A 20,795-nucleotide genomic window follows, 5' to 3' on the forward strand; every position below is an offset into this window, starting at 1 on the left:
GCAACATTTGCAATTAATAAAAGTGCATTTTAAAATTTATAAAGAATAATTTTGTAAAATTTTAAAATTTGTTTAATCTCAAGCTTATAAATTTAACAAATACTATTTGGAAATAGCTGCCAAGTGATATACCTATAAACATTTGGGAAACTTTTAAACAGATTCTCTTAACAATTTTATAAAGATTTCTTGAAAGGATTGAGTATATTCTAAAAGTTGTTGTATAAGACTTAAAATTGTTATCATTACTTTCTATATAGGTTTATAAGATCTTTTTCGAAAATGTGGATCCATTATAAAAATAGGTATTGAGAATTTTTGTTTAATTTTAACGGAAAAATGATACAAGTTTTTAAAATTTTAGAGAAATGAGATTTCTTTTTACATTCTTTAGGAAATGGTGTAAAATAGCATCTTCCTTCAATTTTAAAGTTATTATTTTAAAAAAATTTACAAAATTTACAGCTGCCTGATTAAGCTTGTAACTCAAGCATACTAAACAATATGTGCTTTCTAAAAATTTACAACCAAACATCTTTATTATTATATAAATCTTTTCCAAAAGAAGGTGTTTTTTTTAAATAGTGTGTAAGTGTAAATGTGTGTGTGTGTTGTTTTTTTTTATCAATTGTTTTCGTTTTTTGCTTAAGTTATTTTGTGTTAAGTTTCAATAAATTGTAACTTAATATTTTCATTCTGTATTTTAAGTATTTTTTTATACTTTTTCAACTTAGCATACTTTTTTTTACTTTCAGTTCGTTTTATTATTTTGTTCTTCTTCATATTTTTTCGTTTAAAACTTGACTTTGCAAAAAAGTACAACTTAAACTATTATGGGTTTTGTTTGTATGTAAGTAAATATACTATGTATGATGAAAAAATGTTTGTGTGACTGTGTTGTATGTAAAAAAAATTAAGGGTTCAAGTTGAAAACAATCTTAAACCCTTAATAATTATGTTTTAAACGTTTAATCATATTCATATTATGGTTTTTGTTGTCAAGTCTTCTTGTTCGTCTTTAAATATGTTTTGCCTAGATAAGTTTTGTGTTTTAAAAAAAACAACGTATCTATAGCTTCCCATAATAGTATTTGTTGAACTTAAAATAATGTCATTTTTCATTTATTTATTTAATATTTATGTCTATTTTTATGTTTAATTTAATCTGTTTTGTTTTTTTTTTATTAATTCTTGTTTTTATACTGTTAAAAACTGTTTACATTCTTTTTGTTTTTTTTATATTTAATATGTGTTTTTTTTGTTTTTTTTTATTTCTTTAATTATTATTATTAAATTCAATTATTTTGTTTTCTTATCAAATGTTTTGTTGTATGATGAGAGAGATGAATTACTTAAGTTGACTACGATGACAATGATTCATTTCGTAATGTAAACTTAACATGGTATTTTCTTGTTTTTTTTATCTGTCTGTCTTATATGCTTAATACTTTTGTGTTGTATAAAAAAAGACCACCGCCCGCTCATTCTACTCACAGTAAAAAATAACAACAAACTGTTATTAGGAAACTTTTTTAGAATTTTAAAAATTGTTTAAATAATTTTCTTCAAAATTTGATTAGCTATAGATTTTCTTTATTATAAAGTAACAAATTCATTCAAGTTATCTTTAGAATCTTCCAAATTTGCTAAAATTCCTTTTTTGCAGAAAAGTACTTTTTGGTTACTCTTGTTGAAAAATTAAATTTTAATAAAAATATTTTAAAAAATTATTATTTTTCCTTTAATATTAAAAAAATAAGTTAAAATTCGTTTTTTGAAAAAAGTACTTTTTTGGTACTTTTTTAAAAATGTTAAAATTTTAATTTTGATCCTAAAATTTTGCAAAGTCCATGATTTCTTGCTTAAAATTATAAAATTTTGTTTAAAATTTAAATGTTGAAAAAGTACTTTTTTGGTACTTTTATAAAAATAAGTAATTTTTTAATTTGTTTGATAAAAAGTAGAAAAATTCATGATTTCTTGCTTAAAATCTTAAAATTTTGATCAAAATTCCATTTTTCATAAAGTACTTTTTTAAGATTTTTAATTTTGTTGTGAAAAATAAAAAATACTTATGATTTCTGGTTTAAAGTCATAAAATTTTATTAAAAATTCCATATTTGAAAGAGTACTCTTTTTGGTACTTTTTGTTGAAATTATTTGAAAAAATCATGATTTCTTGTTTAAATTCATAAAATTTTTTCAAAAATCCATTTTTCAGAAAGTACTTTTTTGGTACTTTTAAACAAAAGTAGTAGTTTTTTAATTTTGTTGCCGAAAATATGAAAAAATTCTCTTCAAAATACGATTTTTGAAAAAAGTACTTTTTGGGTTCTTTTATACAAATAAGTAGTATTTTTTAATTTTAAAGTAGAAAATATGAAAAGTTAATTCTTTCTTGTTTAAAATCTTAAAATTTTGTCTATATATTCCATTTTTGAAACAGTACTTTTTTACTACTTTTGTAAAAATAAGTAGTATTTTGTTGTGCTTTTTCGAAAAGTATTTTTTTTTTAATTTTAATGGTACTTTTGTAAAAAAATTTGCAATTTTGTTGGAAATATTCTTGATTTTTGTTTAAAATCTTAAAATTTTGTTCAAAATTCCATTTTTGAAAAAGTACCTTTTTACTACTTTTGTAAAAATAAGTAGTATTTTATAATTTTGAATAAAAAATTATGAAAAGTTTATGATTTCTTGTTTAAAGTCTTAAAATTTTGTTAAAAAATCTAATTTTTGAAAAAGTACTTTTTTGGGTACTTTTTCGAAAAGTCAATTTTATGTAATTTTGGTGGTACTTTTGTAAAAAATTAGCAATTTTGTTGGAAATATTCATGATTGTTGTTTAAAATCTTAAAATTTTGTTAAAAAAATTCCAAAAAATCCCACTTTTTAAAAAAGTACTTTTTTGGGTACCTTTTCGAAAAGTAATTTTTTTTATTAATTTTTATGCGCAGAATGTTTTAAATTAACTACATATCATTTTTGAAAAAGTACTTTTTTGGTACTTTTTTGAAAATTGTAATTTTTTGAATTTTTCTGGGCAAAAATTATAAAAATTCATAAAATGAAAAAGTCTATTGATTTAATGTTTTGATAAAAGTACTTTTTGTAATAATTGCTTGGTTTTATGGTACTTTTTTGGTACTTTTTTAAAAAAAGTCAGTTTTTTAATTATTTTCATAGATATTGAAATATTGCCTAAAAACATAAAATTTTGTTCAAAAATTCCTTTTTTGAAAAAAGTACTTTCTTGGTACTTTTTAAAAAATAAGTATTTTTTACTAAAAATATTTAAATTCCTAAAAAAGTAATAATTTTAAGCCAATAAAATTTTGGTACTTTTGTGAAGAGTAGTTTTTTTTATTGTTTTAAACGGCAAAATTTTGGTTACAAATACATATAATTTTACAAAAAAGTTTTTGTTGTAATTAAGGTTCTAAAATATAACTTTCAAATATTTACAATTTTTGATTTAAACAAATCTAAAATAAATTTTTTATTAATAAAGTCATTGAAACTAAAGATAAAGTACCAGTCAGTTGGAAAGTTCCCTGAAGTCTGTTTGTATTTAATATACAAATTCAAAATGTGAAATTTCAAAACTTTCTTTTTTAAATTCTAACAATTTCAAAATACCAGCTTGGTGTTTTTTTACTTCACCCCCAAAATACAAGTATTTAAAATTGTAAGTTTATATTTGGGGGGTGGTAGGGCAAGGGAGGGGGGGGGGTGTCTTAAAAAAAGGCCTTTAAGTTGACGAAAAACTTGATGATGACAATGGCGATGTTGGTGATGATGTCGGTAATGTTAATGATGATGGAAAGTACAACTTATTATTATATAATTGAGTACTCTTACTATTTCTTTAACTGTTATGTTTTCTTTCTGTTTTTTTCTTCTTCTGTTTACATAAATACGAGTTAGAGTATGAGAGTGTATGTGTGTGTGAGTATGAGTGTATGTGTATGTCTGAATGTTTGTTAGTGTGTCTGTGTATGTTTTAAGAGAATTAGAATGTTTAATGATGGTCGTCTGTAGGTGAGTTTTTGTTTGAGTATTTGTTGTTTGTTTGTCTGTTTGTGTATGTTTGAAAAAATGTATGTTGAGTGTTATTGTTGTTTGTTGGTTTGTTGTTAATTCATACAAATTTGCTCTTGTTTTTTATTTTTTCATTTCTTTGCTGTAAAATGTTGTTCGTTTTGTTTGTTTGAATGTTTTTTTGTTAATGTTTTATGAAGATTTATTTAAGTTAACTTAAACTAATTATGGTTAGGCCTTTAATATTTTGTATTAATAAAATTACAAAAAGTGTTGTTGTTGTTGGGGTTTTTTCTTGTTAATTGTTTACTCTTCTGTTTTTGTTTTTTTGTTCTTTATGATATAAACTAAAATTATATTATTTATTATTATTATTAATTAATTATTATATAAAATAGACTTAAAATGTACAAACTGTTCTGTTTCTTCATTGTTTACCAGCCACTTCTCTTAAACTGCTACTACTACTGCTTACCAGATAAGCTGCACTCCTTATCATTATCATTAACGTATAGTATTTAAGTGTAAGTGTGTGTGTAAGTAAGTTTATAAATGTTGTTGTTAAGAAAATGGTCATTAATGTTTACTACACACAACCATCTTCAACACAAACATTACAAATTATAATTGTAATAATTAAATTGAAATAAAAAGAAAAATAAGTAAAAGAAACACTTAAACCCAGTAGCAAATCTGTAAGGCTAGTGTTAGCACAAAGATTAAGGATAATGCTGTGGCCGTAGTCATTGAAGAGGCAGCTCTATTATAGGTTAGTTCTTCATTCTTTACAACCTCATTTGGATGCTTATCATAGGGATGATGATGATCATTATCGTTGTTATTATTTTGCATATTCTTAAGATTGGTATGATGCGTCGAGGGAACATTATTAATACGTATGCCGGTCTGCCCATGATAACCATGACCGGGATATTGATGAATGCCGGGTAGGCCGCCCGCTCCGCCACCCGAGGCTATCATATTAATGCCATTATGACCGGGAGTGAGTAAAATGCCGGAGCCGCCATGTGAACCCAGACCCAAACCATTATTGCCACTCATGCCGGGAGGACCCATGTTGCCCATGCCCATACCGCCGCCTATATTATTGCTCAGCACATTAATACTATTCGGCTGCAGGGGTATACGATTGAATTGATCTATGTTGGTATTAATAGAGGTGGCCACATTTCCACTAGGACTATTCATTATGGGATTCAGTTGCAAACCATTGTGTTGATTATTACCCATACCGCCTAGGCCGGTATTCATCACACCATTGGGTAGCATGCCTGTATTAATGCCATTTATGCCTATTGTATTGATATTGTTACCATGATGAGGATGACTCTGCTGCTGTTGATTGTTTTGGTTCGAGTGCATATTCGTTATGTCCTCGCCACTATTACCAGCCGAGTCGGTGGGCAAAGCACTACCCACCGCTGTGGTGGAGGTGCTGCCCGCACTGCCTCCCGAACTACCACCCGTCGCTATGGTAGTCGTTTTATTCTTTTCCTCTGAGGCACAACAAACTTTAAAGACGACCTTCATGTTATTGGTAGAACAGCGGCCGCCTATTCGTCTATAGAGGTCATCTTTCGAAGACGTTGAAATGAAATAATAATCATTCCCAGGAAGGAACTCCAAACCACCAGGTTGTGGTGTAAATGGCCGGAACGTTATGGTAAAAAACATCAATTTTTGTGGCTTATCACATATGGCAATGACACGCGGATCGGCATTCGTTATCCGACACGTTTCGTACTCGACCTTTGAGACATTATAAATAATATACTTTTCCGTTTCATTATCGAAAGTGCCAGGTTCATAGACCGGACAAATGATGTGCACCTGATCGAATTCAAAGGCCAGATTACCTTTATTAACATCGATTATATGATCGGTATTATCAATGCGAAATATACTATTCGAGGTGTTCCAGTGCATGTAAAAAGTTTTTGCACAACTGGACATGGTAGAGAGTAGAATGGTCTCCAAACAGATAATGGTTAGTAAAGTAAAAAATGATGTGGTAGTGGCAATGGGTGGTAAAACACGTATACATTTACTAGGTGATGATGATGGCGATGATGACGGCGATTTCGAGGGCTTCAAACGTAATGCAGGAGAGCACGAGGAGGAGGAGGAGTTGTGGGATGTTTTGTTTTTATTATTAAGGTTAATTAAGGATGTAAAGGTGTTGGATGTGGAGGATAATGAGGATTTGGAATTATAGGTGGGTGAGGAGGATGAGGTGGTTTTTACAGAACCTTTACTAAAAAGTCTTTGTGTTGCTCTTGTTGTGGGTGATGATGTTGCTGTTGTTGTGGTTGATGAAGTTAAGATAATACTTTTTATAAAACGATACCACATGGTTAAAGGTTTCGTAAATGTTACTAATAATATTAAGCTTAAATAACTATTAATGCCATCATCGTTTGTAACGTTGTGACGTTTTCTACGTTCCTTGTGAATTTTATTATTATTTAAATAATATTTACGCTTATTTTTAGGATAAATTGCATGTAAATGTAAACATGTTGCAGATGATGATGATGATGAAGCAGCAGCAGCTCCGGCAGCGGCTCCAGCTGCAGCTAATGCTGGAGCTGTATGTGAATTTATTATTATTGCTGGTGTTAATTGTTGTTGTTTTTGTGGCTTTTGTTGTTGCTGTTGAGAATTTGTTAATAAATTTATTTTAGCTTGAGATTTACATGTAATTGTTATGGGCGACCACAAATTTGCTGTTGATGACGAGTTCTTTGCTGCTGCACAAGTTAATGGTGTTGTTCTTGTTGTTGTTGCTGTGTTAGTTGGTAATGGTGATGGCAATGTTAAAGTTGCTGAAGACATATTGGGCGCTCTTGTTTTATTCCTTTTTTTCGGGCTTTAAATTTTTAATTCTTTTTCTAGGTGGTTGTTTTAATGATTATAAATCTTTTAAGATTTTCAACACACATCTCCTTTAGGCTTTCTTAACAACATGACGTTAAATATATATTTTTTTCCATATAATTTTTTCTTTATTTAATTTTTTTCTTTTTTATATAAAAAATCTTTTTTTCTTTTAGTTAGTTAAATTAAATGGTTTTTTCTTTTTCCTATATATTTTTTTCCTTTGTATTACAAATTATAACAAAAAAAAAAATTACACTCCTCTTCTCCGTCAATTGTATGGTTGGAAAAAGTTTTTTACGAAATTTTGTTATACACAAAAAATATTTTCCATCACAAAACGCAACATAAAAAAATTCGATTCTATACACTAATTTAAAAAGGTTCCTTTTCGTAATTTTTTGTTGTTTATTCTTAATACTTTGCTTTTTTCTTTACAATAAAGTTTAAATTTAATAAATACACGTTTTAATTTACTAATATTTTAGGTATTTTTTATTATTTTTTAACTATTTTATTTAAGAAAGCCATTTTTCACTGTCGACACTTTTTTCAATTCTTTCTTTTTTCATTTTTTCCATTCTCTTCTCCTTTGTCTTTCTGATTTACTATTTATTTTCGTTTCGTTGCCACTTCAATAAGAAAGAAACAGTGCTGCCAAGTGGTAATTGCAGAAAAAATGTTGAAGTACACAGAGAGACAGAGAAAAAAACTAGTTTATTATAAGAGAGTAACCAGATTGTTGTTATAAAATAAACGGAAGTGCTTGTAATACAAAAGAGGGCCACTTTTTACTTATATTTTTAATGGCAAGGCTAATTGAAACGTTAATTTTGAATATTTATTTTATTCATTGTTGATTTTTTGTGGTTTTTAAAACGTTCTTTGTTCTTGTTGCTGTTTATTGTATGCGTATGTGTTTTATTGTGTTTGTTACAAAAATTATGTAAATTTTTCTTCCGCTATTGAGTACGAAAACAGCGAGTGGACGCTCCTTGTGCTTAACATGGTGACACTGATCTTTAACCATAAATAAATTATTAAAATCATCGTGGTTGTGCATGTTGTTTGAGTTTTGTTTACGAACATGTTTGAGTATAAAGGCAACAAGTTTGATATGTGAATTCTTTTTTTTAGTATAAAAAAAAAAAAAAATGATTAATCAAAATAAATTGTATGTATATGTAAAGACAAATTTAAGACAATTTTGCCAATTTAATGGGTTTCGTAAATTTTCCACAGAATTAAAAAAGACTTTTTTGAAGAAAAAACTGTTATACACGCATTTTTTTAAAAGAAAAACTGTTATACACATTTCATAAAAATGTATATACATATAGAAATTCTTTTCTAGTAAAATCTCTAATAACTTGATTTTTTATAAAAATAAACTGTTATACATAAAATTTTGATAGAGAATTTTGTGCAGAAAACTGTTCTACACCCAATTTCATATAGAGGAATCTCTTCAAAATGTTTATAGTGAAATCTTTTATACAGTTTCCTTGAAGATAACTGTTATACTTAATTTTACTCACTTTTATACAAACAATTTTGTATAGAGGGAACTGTTATAATCAACATTTTTTATAGAAAAACCTGTTATACAGAAAATAATATATAGCAAATCAATATTTTCTATATTTTTTCTATAAAGAAAACTGTTATAACAAAAATTTTTAATAGAGATATTGTTATATATTTTTTTGGTGAAAAATTATTATTCGTACAACTTTCTATTGAAAAAAACTGTTATACCCACTACCCTTTTCCATAGAAAACTGTTAAAAGAAATTTCATATAGAGAAAACTGTTATAATCGAATTTCTGTTAAAAACAAAAATTTATTAACAACACATACTTTTTCGGTAATGTTTTTTGAAATAAAACTGTTATAATGAGAAGTTTTTTTAGAGAAAATTGTTATACTGGCAAATTTCAATCTTATAAGAAATTGTTCATTTCAAAAACTAACAAATTTATATAGAGAAAACTGTTATAATCGAAAATTTCTGTTAAAAACCAAAAAAATCTATTAAGAAAACTGTTATACACATTCTAATCGAAATTTTCGACAAAGAAAACTGTTTTAGTGAAAATTTTTGTAGAGAAAACTGTTATACTGACAATTTTTTTTAGAAAAAACTGTTATAATGAAATAAATTTGGTAGAGAAAACTATTATACTTACAAATTTCTTTAAAACAAACTGTTATACACATGATTTTCTATAAAGAAAACTGTTATACTTAAACATTTCTTTAGAAAAAAACTGTTATAAACACGATTTTCTATGAAAGATTAGTTGAAATCGTAATTTTTTATAAAAAAAACTGTTATAAATTAAATTTTTTTGAAAAAACTATTGTATACACAATTTTTTATATTCATAACTGTTATTGAAATGTGTCTTCAGAAAATTTGTTATACACACAATTCCCAAAAAAGAAAACTGTTATACATAAATTTTTTTTAATGAAAATAACTATTATAATCAAAGATTTTCTTTAAAAATACTTTTAAACACAAAATTGTCTATAAAGATAACTGTAATAGACATAATTTTCTTTACAGAAAACTATTATACACAAAATTGTCTTAAAAAAAAAACTGTATAACAGATCTTTATAAACATAATTTCCTATAGAGAAAACTTATATTTAATTTTCTTTAAAAAAATCTGTTATATTCAAGATCTTCTATAAACAAAACAGTTAAAATCGTAATTTTCTATAGAAAAAACTGTATAACAGTTATTTTTTGTAGAAAATTTATTACAGAAAATACTGTTATATTAAATTTTTTTTAAGGAAAACTGCAACGCTAAAATTTTCTTTAGACAAAACTGTTATACATATTCGTTTTACAACAAAAAAGACAATTCTTTACCCAAAAAAAATGTTTTTTAAACTGTTATACTCATTAGTTAAATAAACATTTTCTATAGAAAAAATTAAATTATTTTTAATTTTTTATTAAAAAAATACTGTTATATTAAATTTTTTACAAAGAAACTGTTATACGATATTTTTTTTTAAAAAATTATGTTTTTCTACAAAAATCTATTAAACTCAAAATTTTTTTTTGAAAAAATGTTTTATTTAGAATTTTGTTTTAAAAAAATTGTTATAGAAACAAAATTTAACTGAAACTGTTGACCACAAAGTTTTCTAATTAAAACTTTTAAACAAAATTTTTTTTTTTGTTTAAAAAAAACTATTATACAAAATTTAAGCCGAATAATTATTCCATAATTCTTTATAAAATGTGGACTTTATTAAGAAAACTGTTGCGTACTTTAATATTTATTTTGAAAAAGTAGTTTTCTTTCGAAAAAATGTGGTTTGTTATTGTATTTAACTGTAATACTCATTAGCTTGATTGTTTTCAACATAAAACTACAAATGACCTAATAATTACAAAATTTTTAATAAAAAAATATAAATTTGTCTATTAACACCATTAGATTAACTGGCAGTTTTACAAGAATTTAAGGCCAATTAAATTTAATTAAACTAAACAAGAATTTTGTTTGTAAAACTAAAAGATTGGCAGCACTTATGCATAATTTCAAGGGGATTTATTTTGTTGGTAATTCAGTTAACATAATTAAAATGTTACAATTTAATTTCATATTTATATAGTAGTTTACAGTTGTAAACATGAGATAAATATTAATACCTAGTTAAGAAAAAAATCCCCTTTTGTTTTAAACAAATTTTATCTTAAATATGCAAATTTCTGTTAATAACACCACTAACTATGATTCATAATTACTACGCAAGCGCGTTTTGTTATAAATTAAACCAGTTTTTTTTAAATACTGTTTTAAAAAGAAAACCCACTGGGTATTTCCCCAAAAAAACAAAGACTTTAAACATTGCATCTACTGCACTTTATTTCAACAAACTAAATCACATGTTTTTAAAACTCTCTACTTCTCCCGCTCTCTCTCTATTTTTGTGAGATCAGAGGAAGTGTGTGATCAAGCGTTTCTATAACTCACGCATTTTAGAATAAAACCTTGACATTGAACTTTATATAAAGTTTATTTTTTTGTTATTATTAAAGATTTATTGATTTGTCAGTTTTTTTAGTTTTTATGTGTTAAAAAATTAACACTTTTGTAGATTAATATAGTTAAACTAGATACAATTTATTTTAAAATTTAACACATTTTAAATTAACATTTTTCTAATGTTTTATCATGTAAAGCAGGTGTTTGAAAACAAGTTTTGTTAATAAATTTGTTAAAAAATCTTAAGCAAATTGTTTGTAATTTATTAAAAGCTTTACCAAATTGTTCATAAATTATTAACTATAAATTATGATGTTAAATACATAAAATATTTATGGAATGATTGAAAAAAATATTTAAAATTTCTATAAAAATTAACACTTTTAACAAAATAATTAAAATTATTTAAAAAAAAAAAAAAAACAATTGAAATCAAATTTCTGAGAAAATCACAATAACTTAAAAAAGTATTAATTTTGCGCAAATTAAAATATTTACAAAATTAAACATTTTTTAAATAATTAGTTGAAATAGTTAATATTAAGATTTTTCTTAAAATTTTAATTGTTTTTAAAAAGAAAAATAAAACAATTAAAAAAGTGTTTTTAATTTTCTTAAAAACTAGAGAAATCTTGTTTTAAAATTCTATCAATTTGTTGTAATTACTAATATTAAACAATTATTATTATGTGCTAATTTATGTTTTATTACACGCGCCAATAAAACATCATCAACGACTCAACATTGTTTGATTTCTTCAATTTATATTTTTTAAAAAAAAGTGTCATTTCTCAATGCTAAATTTACAATGCAAACTTGACATGCAATCAATGACTGACTGCTGCAGTTAACATGTTTCTATAGTTTGAAAAAAAGTTTTAAAATATTGAGTGTAATTTTAACCAAATTAAACTAATAATAGGTTTTTTTCTAATAACTAAAGAAAAAATATTAATAATTTACTAGTTCGTCTAGTAAAATTCTTAAGTTTTTAATAGTTTAATAAAAGTATAAAAATTAAATACTACTCTTTATAAAGTAAAAATACTTTAATAACTATAAATTAAATATTTTACTCTGGGTAAGTTAATTAATATTGAAGTTAATATTTATAGGTGCTGTTTAAAAGAAGTGTTATTTAAATATTAAACAAAATTTTCATTATAGTGTGGACTATAGTTTACTCTATAGTTTGGACTATATTTCTCTACCAACTAAAAAGAAATAAAAAGAAAAAATTATGAACGCTTTGACTTTTAGTCAATGTTAAAAGAATCTGTATTGGTTATAGTCCGGTTTATACTCAAGGACTTTAGTCCAGACATGCTGGAAAACATAATCCACATTTCTCTTAAATACAAACTAAAAAGAAATAAAAAGAAAAAAGTACTAATGCTTCGACGTTTTTTTTTTTTTTTTGTCCTTATTAAAATAATCAGGACTATAGATAACTAACTATAAACTAACCTTAAAATAAGTAAAATTAAACTAAAGCTTTTTAGCTTAAGCTTTAAACAGTTGTTAACACTTTTAACAGTTTTGTTTATACTTAATTGATATGACATCCCTTTATTCGTATCCTTATTATTCTCTCTTACAAAAGGTAGATTTGGCAGCACTGTAAACTATTATATTTAAGTATGGCAACCTTAAGCTTTGTACAAATACCCGCTTAATTAAAATTTGTTATACACAATTGATATGGCATCTCTTTCTTTATATCCTTATTATTCTCTCTCTTAAAAGGTAGACTTGGCAGCACTGTAAACTATTATATTTAAGTATGGCCACATTTAGCTTTTAATTAAAATAATTCAAATTTTTTTAGATTTTCTAAGAAATTTAATAAAAAATTTTAACTTTTATAAAAGAAATCTTAAAATGTTTGCCTTTTTTTAATGTTCTTTAACATTTATTCTTTAAACACCCTTTTTTTCTTTGCACAAGACAAGTTTAAAGTTTTTTTTTATTGTATTTATATAACATGTTTAAGAAAATAGTAGTATTTATATTATTGCTGTAGACATTGCATTGTAATAATTAATTTAATATCATTCTATAGTAGTATTTATTAACTGCTTTAGGTTGTTTCATTAGTTGGTGTGTTTCAATTTCATTTTCATATCAATGGGAGTTGAGTTCTTTTCGTGTTAACCGCATTCAAGGTTAACAACACTTGACCACACTGTTTTTTATTTATTATTATTTTTTTGTTTGTTTAGAATTTCATGTTTTATTTCTTTATTATTTAGCTTTTTTATTAATTTTTTTATAAAACAAAAGTAATTTATAAAAAATATGAAATAATAGATTATAGAATAAAAATAAAATTCTAATAAAACGGGTTTCTTTTAGATTGCTATTTTTTTATAGAAAAAGGAAAACAAATTTTGTTTAGTTTAATAAATTTAATGCAAATATTTAATATATAGCTTGGCTTTAAGTATAAAACTTTAAATATACTTCAATGCTAGATTTATAGATAAAAAATCCGGTTTTTTTGTTTACATGCAGTAAAAATGCATTGACCAGTTAGTTAGTTCTAACAGATGTTAATAATTGTAAAATAAATTTATGTAAATTTATGCCAAAATTTGTCAACTTGGCAACAAAATTCTAAACAGGTGGTGTTGCAGTTTGCTTTTTAAAAAAAGAAATGTTTCTATATTACATCATTAGCATGAAAACGATATGGAATTAATTTAAAAATTAATTAAGATTTTTTTCTTGATTTTTATTAAGTAATACATGTTTACCTTTATTAATTATGTAAATTTTTTAAAGGAATTTTGTGAATTTTCTAGAAGTGAGGAAATAAAATTGAATTAATGATACAACTAAATTGTAGTTAAAAGGTAATAAATGTTTTAGAACAATTGTTAACTTTGCACTTTGTTAAATGTTTGCCTAAACACGTGGCATATTAATTACCATAAATTATTTATAAACTCTTTACAGGGCATTTTAAATATCAATCAAGATTTATTTTTATAAAAATACTGATTAATGTAAAAGTTAAATATAGAAATTTACTATAACTAATTATTATTTTTCTTAAAATTACTTTTAATAAAAAGTAATATGTCATGTCGATTTGTTAACAATTAAGAAAACTAATTATAAAACATAAATCTTATTATTTATCTATTTTAATAACAATAATACTAACTAAATGCTATGAATTTTAAAAAAAAAATTTAATGCTTTAAACATTTAATAATTAATAATAGAATAAATATAAGATCTACAAAGTTAAACAAAAAGTAGTATATGATCATAGAAAATTAACCAAGTAACACAAAATAAAGCAAACATTTAAAAAACTTCAAGTTAAATTATAAAATATTTAACTAAAACTATAAATTTGTGTAAAAATAATACAACAAATAAACAAATTTCAACTTTAATTATAAAAAATTTGAGTAAAAGTCCCAGCTCCAGCTTTTTTATATTAAAATTTTAAGTAATTTGTGATTTTTCTTAAAATTTTGCTTTAATTTAGTAACTTTAACGTTTAAAACGTTAATATTCAACAAAATCGCTTTGAATCCAAAAGCATATATAGTTGACAACACTACTAATAGTTTTCTTTATAAATATTTAGTGTGGCAACCTTTTTTTCCTATCCCTGCTTTTCTCTCTCAAGTGTCATAAACTTGGTAGCACTTAATTAATACATTTCTCTTTAACTTAAGTGTTTCTCATATAATAGTGATAATTGTAGATAAAATTAACCAAATTAAACATAAATAAAATTGCCTTAAAACGTCTTATAGCGGTAATCTTAAACAGCTATTCCTACTGTTAACGGCATTTTCTAAAAATATTTTTATGGCATCTGTTATCTATATCCTTAATATCTCTCTCTCTCTCTTTCATAGCTTATAAACTTGGCAGCACTGTTCTAACTCAATTCTCTTGTATTTTAGTATGGTAGCCTTATATACAGTGGTTTAATTTGGGAAATATAGCAGAAATTAAGATTTTTCAGTTAATTTTGTAAAATTTTCAACTTAAATTAAAAAATATGGCAGAAAATTCAGATTTATAAAAATCTTTATTAAGAAATATGTATTCTTTTAACAATTTTTGTTTATTGTATTTTTTGTCACGGTGTTTAGATAAATATTTATTTCCCAGTCAGCGTGTGGGCAAGCTTATAGAATGTTAGAACTAACAATTCCTTATTAACTTAAATAGATTTTGTAAAAAATTAATTAATTAATTAATAGTTTAAAACGTGAAAACCAGTGTAGTTCGTTTTGCTAAATAGTGCCCCACACAAACAGGTGTTAAATAGTGTAAATATATTCAACTAAAACCACATTCTTTTCGAAACTCCTAACTTTCAAATGTTTTTTTATTATTCATGCAGTTATAGAATTCTTTCTAGCCAATATCATTTATATATATATTTTTTAATTTATAAAAACTATTTAAATACACAATTTTTTTGCATAATTTTCAAACCAAAAAATTAATAAATATTTATTTTTTGTGAAGATAATGACAGCAGTTTATTTCCAAACAAATTGAACAAGAGAAAACACTTAAGAAATGTTTATTTTTTCTATTACTTTTGTGATTGCCATGAACTTAACTTTAAATAACAGAGAAGGGAGTATTGTTAAACTTTTAAAAATGATAAGACAAGATTTCAAAGAAATTTCTTTTCTATATTTGTTGTAAAATATTTTAAATACTTTTAGGTTAAAAGAAATAAGCAAAAAATAAACATAAAAGTTAATTTTACAGCAAATTTGTTAAAAACTATTTTTTAAATAAAAATTTGTAGTAAATGTTTTCAATACTTTTGCGTTAAACTAAAATAGGACTTTTCTACCAAAAACTACCTTAAAGGCTTTTTAATTAATTTTTTTATAAAAATAATTTAGAAAAATTATATTTTTAATCTCTTTTTTCCTTAATTTTTATGAGTATGTTAAATTCTCCTATTTCCAGCTCTGCTCAAAACATACATTTATTTACCAAGATACCAACCCACAAATTCTTGTTGTTAATTTTTTTTTTTTTTTTTTTGGTGTTAGAATATTTGTTAAGTTAAACATACATTCACATACATTCATATTTCCTATAAATACAACTTACTTTAAACAATTGTGGTTGTGATTTGGTTTTTTGTCATTTTTAATTAGGGGTTTTTGTAAGTTCTTAATTAAAATTCAGATAAATAATATTTATACTAGAGTGCATGTTAAGATTTGTGTCATTAGTGTTTAAAAATTAACATTTCTTTTTTGAAATTCAAATTAAAAAATAATGTACTGTATTTTATGTCATACACATATTACACAGTATTTCGAAATAAACTTGTTTTTTTATAATTAAAAAAATCCAAACCCGCCCTCTGAGAGTGTTCTATAATCACAAACTAATTGGCAGATTTTTTTGTACAATTGTTATTAAAAAACTTATGAGTGTTTTATACAATATTTATCAATATTTTAAAAGTCACGATGATTTTTAAAGGGTACAGTGGTTATTAAAATTAAAGATTTCTAAGATAATATTTAAATATTATTAATTTTAGACATAATATTATTCATTTTATTTTATTAAGCTAATAATATAGTTTATTTTATTTGTAATTAAGATTTATTTTAATTAAATCCTATTTTTAATTCTTTAAAATTAAACTTATAACCATTTCTGGCTTAAATTTTATACAATTCCCTTATTTGCCTTAAATTTTTAATGTGGCATCCTTCATTTCTATCCTTTTCCCTTGTATTTTCATTTACTCAAACTTGGCCGCACCTTTAACAAGGTTTTTGTTTATATTCGATATGGCATCCTTATTTACCTATCCTTTTTATTAGCTCTTTAATATTAACAAACTTGGCATCACTAACATAACACTATTCTCTCTTATTGACAATATGGCCGATTTCTAAATCAAATAGCGGCAGTTTATATTAGAAAATAATTGAGAATTCAAGGATTTATTACATTTTTATTAAATAAAGAGGGGATTAAGAGACAAATTTATAAAAATAAATAAAATTATAAACTTTTTATTTAGTAATTAACTACTTAACTGTTTTTTGTCAGAAATTAAATTAGAAAATAAACTATTTTATTAAAACTTTAAAAAATTTATTAAAACTTTAATAAAATTGTTTAAATTTTTATTGAAATTCATTAATTTAAATTAAAATTTGATTTGGAACTTGTTTTTAAAAGATAACTTAAAATTTATTTTAAAATTTTAGTGAAATTATTAAATTTTTAATAAAACTCATTTAATTTTAATAAAATTATTAAAATTTTAACGAAATTTATGAAATTTTAATGTTTCTAGAGATTTTTTTACCTAAATGCTTTTTATATAATGAAATCTTAAAAATTTAATAATTTATTTATTAAAATTCGAACAAATATTAACTTTTATTCAGTTTTATGAAATTTACTAAAGATTTAAAAAGTTTTTGTAAATTTTTTCATATTTCTTCTTTTAAAATCAAAATATTTCATGTTTTCTTTTATTTTATTAAAAAATCATAAAATATAAAACAGAAATTTATTAAATATTTTGTTAGATTTTTTATTGGTTTTAATAAATTTTACTAAAATTTTAATTGTGTTTAATATTTTTCATAAAAATTTCATAATTTTTAAGCAAAATTCTTTTAAAATAAAAATATTTTGTATTTTCTTTCTTTTTTTTTTAAAGTTAACAAAAATTTACAAATTATTTAATTTTAAGGAGAATTTTATAGAAAATGTTGTTGTAAGAACGATTTTTGATAACATGTAATATAATTTATAAAAATTTTTAATATTTTTAAAAATTTTTCATAAAAAATTTAAAATTGTTATAAAAATTTGCTTTAAAATTAATGCAATTTTTAATAAAGATTAACTTTATTAAAAATTCTAAAAAATAACAAAAAATTTAAAAATGTTTCAAAAGTTTTGTTACAAATTGTTTAAGGTTTTTTTTTAAATGTTAAATTTTATTAAATTCTAATAAAATTTCTATCTTTATAAATCTATTACAATTTAAATTAGATAATTGTAATGCAAAACTTGTAAATTATAATAATTTACATTACACAGCGTTATTAGACAATTTAATTTGACTTTTAAGTTAAAAAAAGTGTAATTGTTAATTGATTAACATATTGTTTTTGTATTAAAAGAAAATGGTGAAATTGATTTTTTGTTTTTTTTTTGTATTTCTTTTAAAATATTCCACGAATTTATAACAAGTTTTAATATTAATATTGTATTTAAAAACAAATTTAATTAAATTTGAATTATTTTGTCATTATTTTTAATTAGCATATTTATTTTCTAAGACCCAGACTATTACAAATACAAGTTTGAAGTTTAAACAAACAACGTAAATTATTGTTAATTTATTAGACAGAAATTTCTTTAAATGAGTTAAACTTTATAAAAGTCCTTGAAAATAATGTTTAAAAATTTCTGTTCAAGTTATTATAAAATAAACTTGACATCACGTTTAAGGAATTTTTTTAGAACTAATTTGATATGTCAAGCTTTTTTCTATCCTTTTATATTTAGTTTATTATATAAATTGTAGCACTCACCTTTTTTATTTTATTTTTAAGAAAATTGATTTACTTTCCTTTTATTCCACCAAAAAAAAAATCACTCAAATTATTATTTAGGTCCAATAATTTAATGATTTTTATATATTTAAAGTTTAATATTCCTTTTTTTCACAAAAAAAACTATATAAAGTTTTTAAAATTTGCACGTTTTATTGAAAAAAATATATACGCGAACTTATAAAAACTTGTATAAATTATTTTATTAATTAATCCACTTTATTTTGTGTTTTTTCTTTTTTTTATTCTTTGCAAAAACACTTTTTTTAATTTATATGTTCTTCTTTTAATGAATTTGTTTTATTTATTTGTTTATGTTTTTATTAATTAATTTTATTGATTTAAAATACCGCTTATGAAGCCAAGCTTCACGAAGCTCCTTAGGCACAAAACTGATCACTTTGCTCTAGCGCGCAATGAGTTTTAAAAGAATCAACAAATATTCAAAGCAAAACGGCAAAAGGGTTGGCATTTTTTGTTGTTGTTGTTAAACAATTAAAATACGTATACAAAATAAAATATAAATACATTTATAAGAAATTTTTAAACAAAAAAATCGCTTATAAATATTCTTGTTTAAGTTTGTTACAACTGCCAACAGGTTTGTTTCGAAAAGTTTGAATCAAACAAGTTTGATTTATACTTTTAACAATTTTGTCTTGCAACTTGAACAATTTTTATTTTGTGTGTTTAATAAATTACTAATAATATGATTCAATTATTGTTAATGTGTTTTTCTTTTTTTTTTTTTTTTGAAAAAGAGAAAGGATTAAAATTAAATTTAGAAATGTTTTTGTTTTAATTGCAGCTGAAATAAACAATATTCTATTGAAATGTGAAATACATTTATTATGACTGTTAACATCCATTAAAACAAGGTAATAGTGTCATTAAAAAAAGCAACAACAGCAAAAATAAATGTTATAAATAAACTTGGTTTATTTAAATAAGTAATTTAAATGCTATTTGCAGCAAATGTATAGCAAGTATCCTTGTTAAAGTAATAAAAACTTTCCATTGACCATAAATTTCAAAGAAACTTTAAAATTTAAATATATTTTTAGCATAAAAAATAAATGTTTTAAATAACATAAGTTTAAATTCGTTAAAAAACTATATTTAATTAAGCAAAACTAAGGTTTTGTTTTATTTCTGTTTATTTTTATATATTTTGTGTTATTTTTCTTATTTTATATACTTGAACCCACTGTTAACGGTTTTATATAGATATTTGATATGGCAACCTTTTTTGTGTCCTTGATTTTTCTCTTTTCAGTTCTTTCAAACTTGGCAGCACTGCTTTAAGTGGTCTTTTACTTATTTTTTATGGCAACCTTTAATGTCAACCTAATGTCATTCGTTTTTCAAATGCTGGTTTTTAAATTTTAACCAAATCGCCTTATTTTTCTTTATTTTATCCTTATTTCTCTTTATTTTCTCCTTATTTCGCTTTATTCTCTCTTATATCGCCTTAATTTATAAACTTGTCATCACTTTTTAATGTTTTCTATAGATATTTAATATGGCATCCTTATTTCATTCTCTATCCTTGCTTTCCTCTCTCTCTCTTCAATTATATCAAACTTGGCAACACTTTAGTAACACAGTTTTTCTTATATTTAAGTATGGCAACCTTTTAAACTGGCAAATATGGTCACTTAAGCAAGGAATCTTTAAAGAAATTCAGTTTAAAGGGATTTTATTAAATAAAAGTGCAAAAATGTGCAGAAATTAAAAAAAAAATTTGTAAAGGAAATTATTCTAATAATTTTCACTAAAAATTTCACAAAAAATTAAATTTTATGAAAAATTTTAAATAAATAAAAATTTAATTGAATTAAAAATTAAATTTTTACAAAAAATATAAATTTTCAGTAAAAATTCCATATTTCTCCGAAAATTTGAAATTTCACTAAATATCCAAATGGCTCTAATATAATAATTCGAAATTTTTGTAAAAATGCAATAATAATTAAAATTTTTCTTCAAAATTTTAACATTTTCTCAAAATTATGTATTCTCTCGGAAAATTTTCTCAAAAATTAAAAAAAAGACTACAATTTTGAAATTTTCTGTAAAATTTTGAATTTTTACTAAAAATCCAAATGGAACTAATATAATAATACGAAATTTTTGTAAAAATTCAGTATTAATTAAAATTGTTCTCTTAAAATTTTTAACATTTTCTCAAAATTGTGTATTTTCTCAAAATTGTATTCAAAAATTTAAAAATATTTTACA

The 20,795-nt window shown here is 23.2% G+C and overlaps 2 protein-coding genes across 2 annotated transcripts in view; both read right to left on the reverse strand.

Moving 5' to 3' along the window:
• Positions 1 to 18,974, reverse strand: part of LOC119602744 (putative metabolite transport protein HI_1104) — a 31,746-nt gene extending 12,772 nt beyond the window's left edge. The window contains exon 1 of the mRNA XM_037954426.1: positions 18,534 to 18,974. The gene's annotated coding sequence lies outside the window, so the exon portion shown is untranslated. The remainder of the gene's footprint in view (positions 1 to 18,533) is intronic.
• Positions 3,334 to 8,053, reverse strand: LOC119602743 (probable serine/threonine-protein kinase DDB_G0282963). Its single transcript, XM_037954425.1, has one exon. It carries the CDS (start codon positions 6,895 to 6,897, stop codon positions 4,717 to 4,719), a length of 2,181 nt encoding a protein of 726 aa, XP_037810353.1. The 5' UTR covers positions 6,898 to 8,053; the 3' UTR covers positions 3,334 to 4,716.
• Positions 18,975 to 20,795: the final 1,821 nt, after the last annotated feature.

Source organism: Lucilia sericata, unplaced genomic scaffold, assembly GCF_015586225.1.
Source record: "Lucilia sericata isolate MDLA Ls3-8-SP2 unplaced genomic scaffold, ASM1558622v1 Contig000251F_arrow, whole genome shotgun sequence".
Lineage (NCBI taxonomy): Eukaryota > Metazoa > Arthropoda > Insecta > Diptera > Calliphoridae > Lucilia > Lucilia sericata.

Excerpts from the sequence above, each read along its gene's own strand:
- LOC119602743 (XM_037954425.1), bottom strand. The coding sequence starts at position 6,897 with ATGTCTTCAGCAACTTTAACATTGCCATCACCATTACCAACTAACACA.